Source organism: Podarcis bocagei, assembly GCF_964188305.1.
Source record: "Podarcis bocagei genome assembly, chromosome: 13".
NCBI classification, from domain to species: domain Eukaryota; kingdom Metazoa; phylum Chordata; class Lepidosauria; order Squamata; family Lacertidae; genus Podarcis; species Podarcis bocagei.
The window spans coordinates 31,696,959-31,714,649 of NC_138138.1; the positions used below are offsets into that span (position 1 = coordinate 31,696,959).

The following is a 17,691-nucleotide window of genomic DNA, read 5'->3' on the forward strand; positions in this document are numbered from 1 at the left end:
CATGTTGCCAATTTTAGGGGTGGGATCAGAGGTTATTTAAGCTAGGGCCACAGCTAGTTCCTTTCTCTTTCGCTGTGGATACCGGATCTCCCGCCCGCCCTCCCTTGCTTGGGCTTTGCTCTGACCTTGCTATGCCTGTCATGGGGTCGTCCTCATTGGTGCGGGGGCCTGGTAGGAATTTTTCCTTTTGGCTGATTAGTGTGTGCCAATTGGGTTTTGCCTACTGCGTAGCAAATCGTCACAACTTGTAAGGTTGGCGGTTAGGCATTGGTTAAAATTGGTTGGTGGAGGGGTATGGATTGGCTGTGCCTGCCCCTCCAATGCTGCTGCTGCACGGGTATTCCGTTAAAGGAATTCTGAAGCTTACCATCCAGTGGCGTAGCGTGGGGGGTGCAGGGGGGCCCGGCCGCACTGGGCGCAACATCTGGGGGTTAGGGTTAGGGGGCGCAAATCCACGGGTTAGGGGGCGCAAATTACTTGCCTTGCCCCGGGTGCTGACAACCCACGCTACGCCACTGTTACCATCCCCTTTGTCCAAACCCTGGGGGCAGGGTGCGGGCCGCGTAAGCTTCAAGGAGCATGCGGGGAGTAGCTGAGGGTCTGTGTCGCAGCTCCAGCTGACCCTGATCTTGTTCCTCCGCACTGACTCACGGGAGTCAGTGCTGTCCCCCAAGGCGGGGGGGGGGGCAGCTAGTCATAACCAATGCCTAAGCAACCACTCACAATTTGTATGATAATAAAGTTGTGGCCAAAATTATGCCAAAAACCTTAAACAAAAATAATGTGTGATGTGTGAGTTATTGGGTAGGGGTGTCTTGGGGACCTCAGCACGCAAACACACACGTACACAAAAATTCATTTACAAAGAGAAAAGAAACAGTACATTTCCTTGAGAGAACCTCCTTGAAAGCCAGTGTGGTGTAGTTGGTGTTCATTGTATGTTCCTCTATAAGATTATACACACACACACACAAAAACACACACAAATGCATTTACAAAAAGAAAAGAAGCAGGGCATTTCCTTGAGAGAACTCTCTGTATTAGCAAGTGTAGCTGTCTTTTAATAAATTAAGAACAATGCTGACCTCAATCAAAATATGGGAATACCTTGAAGGAGAAGCCTTTGGGGCAATTGACAAAGGATTGGGAGGCTCCACAAATGTAACACTCATGTCTAAGGAGGCAGGGATTCCTTAAGGTGGTCCTTCCACTCCAAGTTTGACTCTGTTCAAGTCTCAGCCCCTTGCCCCAAACATGGGACTGAGAATGAATATACGCCCAATGCTTCAGCCAAAGCCTACCTACATCTGGAATGAACAAAGTTGTGGCCAATTTTTAAATCCCATAATGTTGTCCGGTGCAGTTTTTTTACCCATCTTACACTAGGCCTTTTCCCCCCTGCAGGCAGAGTTCACTGCAATAGGGTGCCAGAAGGATGAATTTGGATAGAGCAGTTTCATTACTGCTTTCATTTTATTAGCTTCACAAAATGTTTTTTTTATCTATGGACAGAGAGGGGAAATATATTTGTTGAGGTGTTTGTGTTTTGGAGAAACTTACATGAAGGAAGAAGTATTTTAGTTTTACTCTTGCATTGTAGTTTCGACTTATTTCTTTTTTAAAAAACTATATATTAATGTTGCAACCTGTCAGGAGTCTGGGTGGATGGCCTACAGGGTCCTTCCTAATTCTTGATTACAAATTATTAGTATTACTAAACAGATTCCACTTACTCTTTCATTTATCTGTACATATATAATAATGTAAGCTTTGGGGTGAGGGGAGTTGGACTGCATGGCCTCTGGGGTGCTTTTCAACACCTGATCCCATGAGCACACAGATTCTGGCAGCCAAGCTCACGACTCCTGCATCAGATCTCCAGGGAGACAGCAAGCACCCTGAGATCTTGTTAGTCTTCAGATGCGAAAGCTCCAAGATGCTCTGACTCAAACTGCTGTTACCCCACAAATCATTCTTTTCACCTGAATTAATTTCATAAACCTTAGAGTGGCATGGGGTTAATATCTATGCATCTCTGGAGGTCCTGTGCCATGAAGGTTAGGGTTAGTTCCTATAGCAGGTTAACAGCTTCTTTTTAAAAGTGATATTTGCCTGACCATTTCAAAGATAAACAGTTCATTTCTTGTCCAAACTCTAAGTAGTAATGGGTGAATCTGTCAGTGTTGGTTTCTCTCAGTTTCTCCCATGCCCCCTATTTCAATTCAATTATTCAGATTTCCACATTATATTAAAGTCTTCTTCTTTTAATCCTCATGAATATTCCTCAGTATTTTATTGTAAATGTTCCCAAATATACACTTTTTAAATGAATTTTAGGCACGAACACCACAACCCAGTAAAAGGCATGCATTATTTGGCAGAGAAGCTATGTTACAAAATTTTTAGAAGTATGCATTATCAAGGTTAACTGTGTTTCAGTTCTCACATTTTCCCCCATAGTAGCACAAAAAAAACCAAATGCACATGTGAAAATACGAGGTATTTGATGTCAGTTTGGGTCTCCATGCTACCCAGCTTCATCTCTTCCTCATACTCTGGTTGATCTCAGCCTGTAGTAACACAAGTTGTAACAAATTGCTGTGAATCTTGTTTCCTGAAGCAAAACACCAACTAGTTTACTTTTTAAAGAAATGTGCAGCCCCCCCCCATCCAGATCAAGACTAGGGGTCTGATGTGCAGGCTTTATGCTTTTCACAAGTGGACCACAGACAACACTAGTTTCTGAAAGATATGAAGTGATGCTAAAAATGGCATTTAAAAATTGCAGTTAACATCTTATATAGTTGAAGCATAACACAAGGGCAGGAAACTATGGTCCTCAGATGTAATGTGGACTCCAACTCCCTCCAGCCCCAGGCAACATGGCTAATGGTTAGGTGCAATGGGATCTATACTCAAGCAACATCTGAAAGACCAGAGGTTTCTCAAAAAGAACATATTTTTTAATGAAATCAGTGTCTATTTATGTAACCACTTAATAACTGCTTTTTTAAAAGACAATATCAATACCATACCAATAATGTAAGCTCATGATTGTATCTGACAAATTAAAACTCCGAGTACAGGCAGCTCCCTGTTTCCATATGCACAATATTAACAACCTAAATAGTCACTTTGGTGCTACTAATGCTCCACTTCACTGTGGAGGTACACTCTATTGTTTCTTGAAACAGATGCCAACAAGTGTCATGATGGAAATGCATTATTTTATTGGTTATGATAACAGAAAAGAAAAAGACAATATGCAAGAATAATTACATTACAGATTAAGCAGAGCAAAACAAAAGCAACCAACATAGTGTGTGTGTGAATGTGTGTGGGTGTGTGTAGCAGATGGGGCTCATCAACCTGGGAAGGTAGTCCTTTCAAACCTGGAATTTTTATTCTTTGCCTACATTTCTATTCATACTTGACTACCTTGACTGATTTCAATAGGCTTTCCCCAACCATGACCAAATTTGGATCCAGCTCTCTAATTTCAAATTGATGTTCAAGTGGTATATTTGGAAACAGTTGTATTTCATTAAAAATGACACATACTGGAGGTATAGAAATAGAATTGTTGATGGCTTATATTTCATGTATTTTCACCAAAGATTTAATCCTTTCAGGAAAAATAAAAGGTTACTACAGATAGCATCTTCCAACTAAGCAGATTTCACATTACAATATTTTGGAATGATATGAAATAGTGCTGGGGGGGGTGGTCAATAAATTGGAGGAAAGATTCTGGCATACTACTAAATTGAATATTTGGAACAACACATAGGCTTTAAAGAAAAACTGAAATCTTAAGCCCTAGCTATAGTGTTCCAAGCCCCCACATTCAATTTCCCAGCACTACTACAAGATAAATCCAAGGATTTATTGACATCAGTCTATTTCAGGACAACATTTTCTTCATCATTCTCTTCTGTAATGCCCCCTTCACATCTTTGTTTCTGAGGGTGTAAATCAGTGGGTTCAACAAAGGGGAGAGAATGTTATTAAAGAGGGCAATCATTCTATCCTTGTTTAATGAGTAGCTGGAGAAGGGCCTGACATATGTAAAAAGACAGCTGCCATAAAAAAGCAAGACAACAGTGAGATGAGAAGCACAAGTTGAAAAGGCTTTCCTCATCCCATCTGAAGAACGCATTTTCAGAACCCTCACGATGATGTGACTATAGGAAAGGAGGACACACATGCCTGGTCCAAAGCCCATTACGGGACTAGTAGCCAACATGGCAATAATACTGCTTGAGATGTCCCCACAGGAGATAGCTACAAGAGGAGGGATGTCACAGTAGAAGTAGTTGATCTTATTCATACCACAAAGGGGCAGGCGGAATGTGATAAGGGTGTGAATGGTGGTGTTGAGTGAACTGGTGAACCAAGAAGCTGACACCAGTTGGGCACAGAGTTTGTAATTCATGACCACATTATAGCGGAGAGGATTGCAGATGGCAACGTAACGATCATAAGCCATGGCAGCCAACAGAAGGGTCTCAGTACCAATGAATAAGATGAAGGAAAAGAGTTGCACCTTGCATCTTTCATATGAGATGGCATTACTTCCTGAAATCAGGTGCACAATTATCTGTGGAATAGTGGTTGTAGTCTGGCAGATGTCCAGGAGGGATAGGTTACAGAGGAAGAAGTACATGGGAGTTTGAAGGCTTGGTTCTATGGAGACAAGAGTGATGATGAGAATATTCCCCATCAGTGTGAAGAGATATGTGATGAGGAGAAATCCAGAAAGGAGGAAACACCATTCATAACTGTTTGAAAATGTCAGAAGGATGAATTCAGATGGAGCAGTTTCATTACTGACATCCATTTTATTAGCTTCGTAAAATGATTTTTATCTAGAGACAGAGAAAAAATAATTTATTAGTTTTTTGGGGAGCTGGGGTAATTCAATGAACAAAGGAAGAAGCATTTAAAACTCATGCTTGTTCCAATGTATTTACATCAGCCATACATAACTTAAGGCTCCTCTCTGAGTATTTCCAAACTGGGCACAACATTAAATCCTCTATAACATATCACTCTCTTAGATAGAGATAATGATGATTAACATGTCACCCATCTGACTGGGTTGCTGCAGACATTCTGGGCACCTGCCAACAAAATATTGAACGCACAATAAACAACCAAACATTGAAAAAATTCGTATGTGTCTTCTAAAAGTCACATAGTTGTTTATTTTCTTGACTTCTGATGGGATGGTGTTCTCTAGGACAGGCAACACTACTGAACAGGCTTGATGGTGCAAGCTTAGTTCTGTTCATGTCAGACTTGTTTTTCCTTTCCTTTTTAAATGCTCAGCAAGCTTGGAGATACAGTCAGATTTATAGACCACTTAACAGAGAGTATCATAGTAGTGTACAATGTACTATAAAACACAGTAAAAGGGTGGAGGGTTGTTATATAATTCACCATGGTCAGATAGATAGATAAATAGATGATAGATAGCAGATAGATAGATAGATAGATAGATAGATAGATAGATAGTCACACTTCAGGGAATAATGAAGCAAACATGAATATTTTAAACTATCTCTGACCATTGCTTGATACTGATTGTCATGGAATCCTACAAAGCAGTTGCTCCAAAACTAAATGCCTTGCTGCAAACAAATAGGAGATTAAGACACCACCAGGAGAGCCAAAATGCACCAGCTCTCATTTTTTATGAACAGCAAATCTGAGTAGGGGGATATATCCATGCCAGTTCTGTACAACTGAACAATTCATGAAGGTTAAAGCTATCCATGACTACAATGACTATCTTTCTGCCTCTGTTGTCAGAGGCAATGTGTGCCGTTGAATGCCAGTTGATGGGGATCACAAGTTCGGAGATTGCTGTTGCACTCAGCTTCTGCTTTGGGTATGCCTTTTGCTATCTGGCTGGTCACTGTGAGAACTGGATACTAGACTACAATGGTGCTGTACTCTGATTTGACATGGCTCTTCTTAGGTTCAATTTATCTTTAGAAAAGACGGTCTGAAGTATATTTAGTATCACCTTGGCATTAAACATCATATTTGCATTGAGATGCATTTACATAAGACTGAGTTACCTGCAAGGCTTACCAATTAGAATCCTTTAAACTGTGTTTAAATCTTGGATTCCCAGATGGTGAGGGGGCATTCTTACTGAATATTTTCTTTGTGTTGCAGTTCATGGCAGTAAGTCAAAGATTGCAAACTGTCCTATTATCTTTCAGTGTTTGCTTTTATATATTTACAAGCAATGCTAGCTGGGCCTCCCCAGTGTGGTGGCATGTGTATAAGTGTCTGGTGGTGGAGAACCAAGGGGAGTGTAGGAAAAACAAAAAGAAACTATTCCCACTGGTATAAGTTTATTGATTCACATTATTTGGACATTTTTCACTGAAAACAAAGTTGATAAAGGTACTGTGAGGACACTTAGAAACTTTGAAGAGTTTGGGGCTATTTTGCCCTGTGAGATTCCCACCCACCTTCGGGTTAAGAGTCTTATAGAGCTTACAAATGTATTCTTACAAATGTAGGTATCTGAAGAAGTGTGCATGCACACGAAAGCTCATACCAAGAACTAACTTAGTTGGTCTTTAAGGTGCTACTGGAAGGAATTTTTTTATTTTGACTATGGCAGACCAACACGGCTACCTATCTACTACTGGAAATGTATTCACCACAGATTAAACAGAGGAAAACAAAAGTATATTTGTGGATGAAGCAGATCGGGCTCATCAACCTGGGATGGTAGTCCTTATAGGAGAAGGAAAACTCTTACCCTAAGCCATTAATTTATGGGATTTCTTTAGGAGAATAAAATATTAAGGAGTAAACCCTACACAAAGCCAGACTGGAGTCCCTAAGGCGATTGGATGGTACCTTGCATGCCTCCTTCTGGCAACTCTTGCAGCCAGGCTGGTGCCAAATGTTTCGCTCTGCTTTACTTTGGACCACATCAGTGAGGTCAATGGCATGGAGTCATGTCACCTGGGCAGCCCAGGACCTCCATACACACTGCCCTGGCTTGCACCCCAAGGAGGTTACTTTGGTGCCACTAATGCAGCAGTTTGACTTCACCCCCTAAGGCATACTCCATAGTCTCTCAAGACAGATGGATGCCAACAATGTTCTATTCCATAATATGATGCATCAAAATGAAGTCGGGGGGGGGGGGAATTGTGTAGCTGAATTGATCTTACAACCGTGCCAGAATGTCACAAACAAATTCCAACTATTTATGAATAAATTGCTTTTTGCTCCCCCAGTCTTATCAAATGAGTAATAAACAACAGCATGTTTTCAAATGTTTAATTGGAAGATGTTGCCACAGTATCTGTATTAACCTTTTATTTTTCCTGAAAGGATTAAATCTTTGGAGAAAATACATGAAATATAAGTCATTAGCAATTCTATCTCCATACTTCCAGTATGTGTCATTTTTGATGAAATACAACTGTTTCCAAGTATACCACTTGCACATCAATTTAAAATTACAGAGCTGGATCCAAATTTGGTCATGCTTGGGGGAAGCCTATTAAAATCAGTGGGACTTAGGTTAGTCAAGCAGGAATAGAAATGTAGGCAAGGAATAAAAATTCCAGGTTTGAAAGGTTACACACAGAATTCATCTAATTTGTTCTTTCTAAAACATTATCACTACATATATCTGGATAATGATGATGATTAAAATTATTTAGCTTTCTATCTTGCGATTCCTCTTGAAGTTCAGAGCAGGAAACAACAAGCAATAAAACTAAACAAAACAAAAATGTTTTTTTTAAAATAATAAATCCCAATAGACATCTTGAGTTAAAAGGCTTCCAGAAAGATGTTGTTCGGTTGGTGCCAAAAAACCCAAAGACAGATTACGTCTATCTAAAGCAGACACTTTTAGAAAGTAATGTGAACTGGGGGGGGGGGGATCAAGTATGTAATGATAAGCCCTGGTATGCTACAATATTTAAGCCAATAATAACAGTATCATAAGTCAGAGAAAAGTGTTGGAGATTTTCCATTATTATATTTTTGGAAAGATATGAAATAGTGCTGTGCAAAAGAAAGAAAGAAAGAATTCCCCATCAATTAGAAAAAAGTATTTGACATTTTTTTAAAGGGCAGAGAAAAATTCAGTGAAATACAAATATCGAGATATGGATGGTTTCTGATGTGCTTACTTTACTTTTGAAACAGTTGAAGAGGGTATTTGAATTTTGAGTTCTATGTACACTCTACAGAGCATTTTACCACTGGTCTGCTCCCTTCATCCTTGCAAAATGCCAGGAGTACCCACCACGAGGTAAAGCCTCAAGCTGAAATGATGAACAAATTTTCAGGTGCCCTGTATATGAAACAGAAAAATGTAACCATCTTTCTCTTTTGGGGGGAAGGGTGGGGAGGAAAGATTTTGGCATAATATTAAACTGAATATTTGGAACAACACTTAGGCTTTAAAGTAAAACTGAAATCTCAAGACCTAGCTATAGTGTTCCAAGCCCCCACATTCAATTTCCCAGCACTACTACAAGATAAATCCAAGGATTTATTGACATCAGTCTATTTCAGGACAACATTTTCTTCATCATTCTCTTCTGTAATGCCCCCTTCACATCTTTGTTCCTGAGGGTGTAAATCAGTGGGTTCAACAAAGGGGAAAGAATGTTATTAAAGAGGGCAATCATTCTATCCTTGTTCAATGAGTAGCTGGAGAAGGGTCTGATATATTGAAAGATAGAGCCACCATAGAAGAGCAGCACAACAGTGAGATGAGAAGCACAAGTTGAAAAGGCTTTCCTCATCCCATCTGGAGAATGCATTTTCAGAACTCTAAAGATGATGTGACTATAGGAAAGGAGGACACACATACCTGGTCCAAACCCCACTATGGGACTAGTAGCCAGCAGGGCAATAGTACTGCTTGAGATGTCCCCACAGGAGATAGCTACAAGAGGAGGGATGTCACAGTAGAAGTAGTTGATCTTATTCATACCACAAAGGGGCAGGCGGAATGTGATAAGGGTGTGAATGGTGGTGTTGAGTGAACTGGTGAACCAAGAAGCTGACACCAGTTGGGCACAGAGTTTGTAATTCATGACCACATTATAGCGGAGAGGATTGCAGATGGCAACGTAACGATCATAAGCCATGGCAGCCAACAGAAGGGTCTCAGTACCAATGAATAAGATGAAGAAAGAGAGTTGCACCTTGCATCTTTCATATGAGATGGCATTTCTTCCTGAAATCAGGTGCACAATTATCTGTGGAATAGTGGTTGTAGTCTGGCAGATGTCCAGGAGGGATAGGTTACAGAGGAAGAAGTACATGGGAGTTTGAAGGCTTGGTTCTATGGAGACAAGAGTGATGATGAGAATATTCCCCATCAGTGTGAAGAGATATGTGATGAGGAGAAATCCAGAAAGGAGGAAACACCATTCATAACTGTTTGAAAATGTCAGAAGGATGAATTCAGATGGAGCAGTTTCATTACTGACATCCATTTTATTAGCTTCGTAAAATGATTTTTATCTAGAGACAGAGAAAAAATAATTTATTAGTTTTTTGGGGAGCTGGGGTAATTCAATGAACAAAGGAAGAAGCATTTAAAACTCATGCTTGTTCCAATGTATTTACATCAGCCATACATAACTTAAGGCTCCTCTCTGAGTATTTCCAAACTGGGCACAACATTAAATCCTCTATAACATATCACTCTCTTAGATAGAGATAATGATGATTAACATGTCACCCATCTGACTGGGTTGCTGCAGACATTCTGGGCACCTGCCAACAAAATATTGAACGCACAATAAACAACCAAACATTGAAAAAATTCGTATGTGTCTTCTAAAAGTCACATAGTTGTTTATTTTCTTGACTTCTGATGGGATGGTGTTCTCTAGGACAGGCAACACTACTGAACAGGCTTGATGGTGCAAGCTTAGTTCTGTTCATGTCAGACTTGTTTTTCCTTTCCTTTTTAAATGCTCAGCAAGCTTGGAGATACAGTCAGATTTATAGACCACTTAACAGAGAGTATCATAGTAGTGTACAATGTACTATAAAACACAGTAAAAGGGTGGAGGGTTGTTATATAATTCACCATGGTCAGATAGATAGATAAATAGATGATAGATAGCAGATAGATAGATAGATAGATAGATAGATAGATAGATAGATAGATAGATAGATAGTCACACTTCAGGGAATAATGAAGCAAACATGAATATTTTAAACTATCTCTGACCATTGCTTGATACTGATTGTCATGGAATCCTACAAAGCAGTTGCTCCAAAACTAAATGCCTTGCTGCAAACAAATAGGAGATTAAGACACCACCAGGAGAGCCAAAATGCACCAGCTCTCATTTTTTATGAACAGCAAATCTGAGTAGGGGGATATATCCATGCCAGTTCTGTACAACTGAACAATTCATGAAGGTTAAAGCTATCCATGACTACAATGACTATCTTTCTGCCTCTGTTGTCAGAGGCAATGTGTGCCGTTGAATGCCAGTTGATGGGGATCACAAGTTCGGAGATTGCTGTTGCACTCAGCTTCTGCTTTGGGTATGCCTTTTGCTATCTGGCTGGTCACTGTGAGAACTGGATACTAGACTACAATGGTGCTGTACTCTGATTTGACATGGCTCTTCTTAGGTTCAATTTATCTTTAGAAAAGACGGTCTGAAGTATATTTAGTATCACCTTGGCATTAAACATCATATTTGCATTGAGATGCATTTACATAAGACTGAGTTACCTGCAAGGCTTACCAATTAGAATCCTTTAAACTGTGTTTAAATCTTGGATTCCCAGATGGTGAGGGGGCATTCTTACTGAATATTTTCTTTGTGTTGCAGTTCATGGCAGTAAGTCAAAGATTGCAAACTGTCCTATTATCTTTCAGTGTTTGCTTTTATATATTTACAAGCAATGCTAGCTGGGCCTCCCCAGTGTGGTGGCATGTGTATAAGTGTCTGGTGGTGGAGAACCAAGGGGAGTGTAGGAAAAACAAAAAGAAACTATTCCCACTGGTATAAGTTTATTGATTCACATTATTTGGACATTTTTCACTGAAAACAAAGTTGATAAAGGTACTGTGAGGACACTTAGAAACTTTGAAGAGTTTGGGGCTATTTTGCCCTGTGAGATTCCCACCCACCTTCGGGTTAAGAGTCTTATAGAGCTTACAAATGTATTCTTACAAATGTAGGTATCTGAAGAAGTGTGCATGCACACGAAAGCTCATACCAAGAACTAACTTAGTTGGTCTTTAAGGTGCTACTGGAAGGAATTTTTTTATTTTGACTATGGCAGACCAACACGGCTACCTATCTACTACTGGAAATGTATTCACCACAGATTAAACAGAGGAAAACAAAAGTATATTTGTGGATGAAGCAGATCGGGCTCATCAACCTGGGATGGTAGTCCTTATAGGAGAAGGAAAACTCTTACCCTAAGCCATTAATTTATGGGATTTCTTTAGGAGAATAAAATATTAAGGAGTAAACCCTACACAAAGCCAGACTGGAGTCCCTAAGGCGATTGGATGGTACCTTGCATGCCTCCTTCTGGCAACTCTTGCAGCCAGGCTGGTGCCAAATGTTTCGCTCTGCTTTACTTTGGACCACATCAGTGAGGTCAATGGCATGGAGTCATGTCACCTGGGCAGCCCAGGACCTCCATACACACTGCCCTGGCTTGCACCCCAAGGAGGTTACTTTGGTGCCACTAATGCAGCAGTTTGACTTCACCCCCTAAGGCATACTCCATAGTCTCTCAAGACAGATGGATGCCAACAATGTTCTATTCCATAATATGATGCATCAAAATGAAGTCGGGGGGGGGGGGAATTGTGTAGCTGAATTGATCTTACAACCGTGCCAGAATGTCACAAACAAATTCCAACTATTTATGAATAAATTGCTTTTTGCTCCCCCAGTCTTATCAAATGAGTAATAAACAACAGCATGTTTTCAAATGTTTAATTGGAAGATGTTGCCACAGTATCTGTATTAACCTTTTATTTTTCCTGAAAGGATTAAATCTTTGGAGAAAATACATGAAATATAAGTCATTAGCAATTCTATCTCCATACTTCCAGTATGTGTCATTTTTGATGAAATACAACTGTTTCCAAGTATACCACTTGCACATCAATTTAAAATTACAGAGCTGGATCCAAATTTGGTCATGCTTGGGGGAAGCCTATTAAAATCAGTGGGACTTAGGTTAGTCAAGCAGGAATAGAAATGTAGGCAAGGAATAAAAATTCCAGGTTTGAAAGGTTACACACAGAATTCATCTAATTTGTTCTTTCTAAAACATTATCACTACATATATCTGGATAATGATGATGATTAAAATTATTTAGCTTTCTATCTTGCGATTCCTCTTGAAGTTCAGAGCAGGAAACAACAAGCAATAAAACTAAACAAAACAAAAATGTTTTTTTTAAAATAATAAATCCCAATAGACATCTTGAGTTAAAAGGCTTCCAGAAAGATGTTGTTCGGTTGGTGCCAAAAAACCCAAAGACAGATTACGTCTATCTAAAGCAGACACTTTTAGAAAGTAATGTGAACTGGGGGGGGGGGGGATCAAGTATGTAATGATAAGCCCTGGTATGCTACAATATTTAAGCCAATAATAACAGTATCATAAGTCAGAGAAAAGTGTTGGAGATTTTCCATTATTATATTTTTGGAAAGATATGAAATAGTGCTGTGCAAAAGAAAGAAAGAAAGAATTCCCCATCAATTAGAAAAAAGTATTTGACATTTTTTTAAAGGGCAGAGAAAAATTCAGTGAAATACAAATATCGAGATATGGATGGTTTCTGATGTGCTTACTTTACTTTTGAAACAGTTGAAGAGGGTATTTGAATTTTGAGTTCTATGTACACTCTACAGAGCATTTTACCACTGGTCTGCTCCCTTCATCCTTGCAAAATGCCAGGAGTACCCACCACGAGGTAAAGCCTCAAGCTGAAATGATGAACAAATTTTCAGGTGCCCTGTATATGAAACAGAAAAATGTAACCATCTTTCTCTTTTGGGGGGAAGGGTGGGGAGGAAAGATTTTGGCATAATATTAAACTGAATATTTGGAACAACACTTAGGCTTTAAAGTAAAACTGAAATCTCAAGACCTAGCTATAGTGTTCCAAGCCCCCACATTCAATTTCCCAGCACTACTACAAGATAAATCCAAGGATTTATTGACATCAGTCTATTTCAGGACAACATTTTCTTCATCATTCTCTTCTGTAATGCCCCCTTCACATCTTTGTTCCTGAGGGTGTAAATCAGTGGGTTCAACAAAGGGGAAAGAATGTTATTAAAGAGGGCAATCATTCTATCCTTGTTCAATGAGTAGCTGGAGAAGGGTCTGATATATTGAAAGATAGAGCCACCATAGAAGAGCAGCACAACAGTGAGATGAGAAGCACAAGTTGAAAAGGCTTTCCTCATCCCATCTGGAGAATGCATTTTCAGAACTCTAAAGATGATGTGACTATAGGAAAGGAGGACACACATACCTGGTCCAAACCCCACTATGGGACTAGTAGCCAGCAGGGCAATAGTACTGCTTGAGATGTCCCCACAGGAGATAGCTACAAGAGGAGGGATGTCACAGTAGAAGTAGTTGATCTTATTCATACCACAAAGGGGCAGGCGGAATGTGATAAGGGTGTGAATGGTGGTGTTGAGTGAACTGGTGAACCAAGAAGCTGACACCAGTTGGGCACAGAGTTTGTAATTCATGACCACATTATAGCGGAGAGGATTGCAGATGGCAACGTAACGATCATAAGCCATGGCAGCCAACAGAAGGGTCTCAGTACCAATGAATAAGATGAAGAAAGAGAGTTGCACCTTGCATCTTTCATATGAGATGGCATTTCTTCCTGAAATCAGGTGCACAATTATCTGTGGAATAGTGGTTGTAGTCTGGCAGATGTCCAGGAGGGATAGGTTACAGAGGAAGAAGTACATGGGAGTTTGAAGGCTTGGTTCTATGGAGACAAGAGTGATGATGAGAATATTCCCCATCAGTGTGAAGAGATATGTGATGAGGAGAAATCCAGAAAGGAGGAAACACCATTCATAACTATTTGAAAATGTCAGAAGGATGAATTCAGATGGAGCAGTTTCATTACTGACATCCATTTTATTAGCTTTGTAAAATGATTTTTATCTAGAGACAGAGAAAAAATAATTTATTAGGTTTTGGGGAGCTGGGGTAATCAAATGAACAAAGGGAGAAACATTTAAAACTTATGCTTGTTCCAATGTATTTACATCAGCCATACATAACTTAAGGCTCCTCTCTGAGTATTTCCAAATTGGGCACAACATTAAATCCTCTATAAGATATCACTCTCTTATATAAAAATAATGATGATTAACATGTCACCCATCTGACTGGGTTGCTGCAGACATTCTGGGCACCTGCCAACAAAATATTAAAAGCACATTAAAAAATCAGACATTGAAAAATTCCGTATGTGTCTCCTAAAAGTCACATAGTTGTTTATTTTCTTGACTTCTGATGGGAAGGTGTTCCCTAGGACAGGCAACACTACTGAACAGGCTTGATAGTGCAAGCTTAGTTCTGATGATGTCAGACTTGTTTTTCCTTTCCTTTTTAAATGCTCAGCAAGCTTGGATATACTATCAGATTTATACACCACTTAACAGAGAATATCACAGCAGTGTACAATATACTATAAAACACAGTAAAGGGAGGGGCGGTTGTTATGTAATTCAAAATGGTCAGATAGATAGATAGATAGATGATGATGATGATAGCTAGCTAGATAGATAGATGATAGATAGATGATAGATAGTCACACTTCAGGGAATAATGAAGCAAACTTGAATATTTTAAACAATCTCTGAACATTGCTTATTACTGATTGCCATGGCATCCCACAAAGCAGGTGCTCCAAAACTAAATGCCTTCCTGCAAACAAATAGGAGATTAAGATACCACCACAAATGCTTCCCCCAATGACTACAGTGACAGCACAGAGAAATAAAGAGTGAAAATGCACCAGCTCTCATTTTTTATGAACAGTAAATCTGAGTGAGGGGATATATCCATGACAGTTCTGTACAACTGTACAATTCATGAAGGTTAAAGCTATCCATGACTATTATGACTATCTTTCTGCCTCTGCTGTCTGAGGCAATGTGTGCTGTTGAGTGCCAGTTGATGGGGGGTCACAAGTTGGGAGAATGCTGTGGCACTCAGCTTCTGTTTGGGGGGTGCCCTTAGGTATCTGGCTGGTCACTATGAGAACTGGATACTAGACTACAATGGTGCTGTACTCTGATTTGACATGGCTCTTCTTAGGTTCAATTTATTTTTAGAAAGATGGACTGAAATATGTTTAGCATCACCTTGGCATTAAACATCAAATTTGCATTGAGAGGCATTTACATAAGACTGAGTTACCTGAAAGACTTACCAATTATAATCCTTTAAACTGTGTCTAAATCATGGATACCCAAATGGGGAGGTGACGTTCTTAATGAATATTTTCTCTGTGTTGCAGTTCATGGTAGTAAGTCCAAGATTGCAAACTGTCCTATTATCTTTCAGTGTGTGCTTTTATATATTTACAAGCATGCTAGTTGGGCCTCCCCAGTGTGGCAGCATGTGTATAAGTGTCTGGTGGTGGAGAACCAAGGGGAGTGTAGAAAAAAACAAAATAAGAAACTATTCCCACTGGTATAAGTTTAATGATTCACATTATTTGGACATTTTTCATTGAAAACAAAGTTGATAAAGGTACTGTGAGGACACTTAGAAACTTTGAAGAGTTTGGGGCCATTTTGCCCTGTGAGATTCCCAGGTTAAGATTCTTACAGAGCTACATGGGTCACTGGATGACACAACCAGTCATCCCTCGGCCCCACCATTCTCTTGATGAAATAAGGTTTACGTATGTTAAACATTCTGCACAACCTTATTGAAATCCTGAGTAAAAAAGGCACTGGGAATGGTCAGCACAATAAAGAGGGCCTCAGCCTTAAACCCATACAATAGGGCTTGTGCAAATGAACAGCTATGACACACCCTATACACTGTTGGAATCTCTCAACTAGGTCACCCAGTTAGACCCTGCATACTTAGCTTGCACCATGACAGAATTCAATGCTAGGCAACTCCTGGGCATTTCCAACCTTAACAAAGTGCCATTTCAACTGCCCCACTTCTATGACAACTCCGATTAGCTGCAGTAGTCTCAATCCTTCATCCTTCCTAAGTGCCTGCATTTCCATCCAAGCTCAGAAGTACACATCATAAGGTAAACTCTCAAGAGTCTTTTTCCAATCAGGAATCAAAGGGAGAAAGGGAGGCTGAGAAATCCTAAAGGAGCGTTGACTGGAAAGAAAATATTGGGCATCTTAGCAACAATCAAGTAACCCCAGAAACCTGCACCAACTGGCATTCTAAACAAATCTTCAAGTGTACCAAATATGAAGCAGAAATATGTAACCTTTGGTGGTGTCCAGCCAAAAAACTTGATGGCAGGATTTTTATTTATTTTAATATTATTTTTTACAGCACTGTTTGGTATACAACCCTGATACCTTTTTGTATCATCACAATAAAATGAGATTCCGGGCCCTAGTTATGCTGCTCCAAACCCCAACTTCTACTCCCCGGCACAATTAAAAAGTAAAGCCAAGAATTTCATGGTATTTTCTTCATCATTCTCTTTTGCAGTGCCCCCTTCACATCTTTGTTTCTGAGGGTGTAGATCAGTGGGTTCAACAAAGGGGAGAGTATGTTGTTAAAAAGGGCAATCTTGCTATCCTTGCTGAGTGAGTAGCTGGAGAAGGGCCTGATATATTGAAAAATAGAACTGACATAGAAAAGCAGGACAACTGTGAGATGAGAAGCACAAGTTGAAAAGGCTTTCCTCATCCCAGAGGAAGAATGCATTTTCAGAACCCTCAAGATGATGTAAATATAGGAAAGGAGGACACACATGCCTGGTCCGATGCCCATTACAGGGCTAGCAGCCAGCATGGCAATAATATTACCAGAGATATCTCCGCAGGAGATAGCTAGGAGAGGAGAGATATCACAGAAGAAGTAGTTGATCTTATTCATACCACAAAGGGGCAGGCGCAATGTGAGAAGGGTGTGGATGGTGGCATTGAGTGAACTTGTGAGCCAAGAAGCTGACACCAGCTGGGCACAAAATTTGTAATTCATAACCACATTGTAGTGCAGAGGATTGCAGATGGCAACATAACGATCATAAGCCATGGCAGCCAACAGGAGTGCCTCAGCACCAATGAATAAAACAAGGAAAAATAGTTGCATAATGCATCTTTCATACAATATGGCATTTGTCCCTGAGATCAGATGAACTATTATCTGTGGAATAGTGGTGGTAGTCTGGCAGACATCTAGGAAGGATAGGTTGCTCAGAAAGAAGTACATGGGAGTTTGAAGGCTTGGTTCTATGGAGACAAATGTGATGATGAGAATATTCCCCATGAATGTGAAGAGATAAGTGATGAGCAGAAATCCAGAAAGGAGGAAATTCCATTCATTACTGTTTGAAAATGCAAGAAGGATGAATTTGAAAGGTGTGGTTTCATTACTGACATCCATTTTATTACATTAATAGATTGATTTTTTTCTGTGGACAGAAGCAAA

At 39.8% G+C, this 17,691-nt stretch overlaps 2 protein-coding genes across 2 annotated transcripts; both read right to left on the minus strand.

The window, feature by feature from the left end:
* Window positions 1–3,904: 3,904 nt before the first annotated feature.
* LOC308571716 (olfactory receptor 5V1-like) lies at window positions 3,905–9,500 on the minus strand (the record flags this gene model as incomplete). Its single annotated transcript, XM_081167354.1, has 2 exons — window positions 3,905–4,686; window positions 8,870–9,500. 2 exons carry the CDS (start codon window positions 9,498–9,500, stop codon window positions 3,905–3,907), a joined length of 1,413 nt encoding a protein of 470 aa, XP_081023480.1.
* Window positions 9,501–13,241: 3,741 nt separating this feature from the next.
* On the minus strand, window positions 13,242–17,646 carry LOC308571717 (olfactory receptor 5V1-like; the record flags this gene model as incomplete). The annotated part of the gene is made up of 2 exons (XM_081167355.1): window positions 13,242–14,023; window positions 17,067–17,646. The coding sequence occupies 2 exons, from the start codon at window positions 17,644–17,646 to the stop codon at window positions 13,242–13,244; spliced, it is 1,362 nt and encodes a 453-aa protein (XP_081023481.1).
* Between the last annotated feature and the right edge of the window lie 45 nt (window positions 17,647–17,691).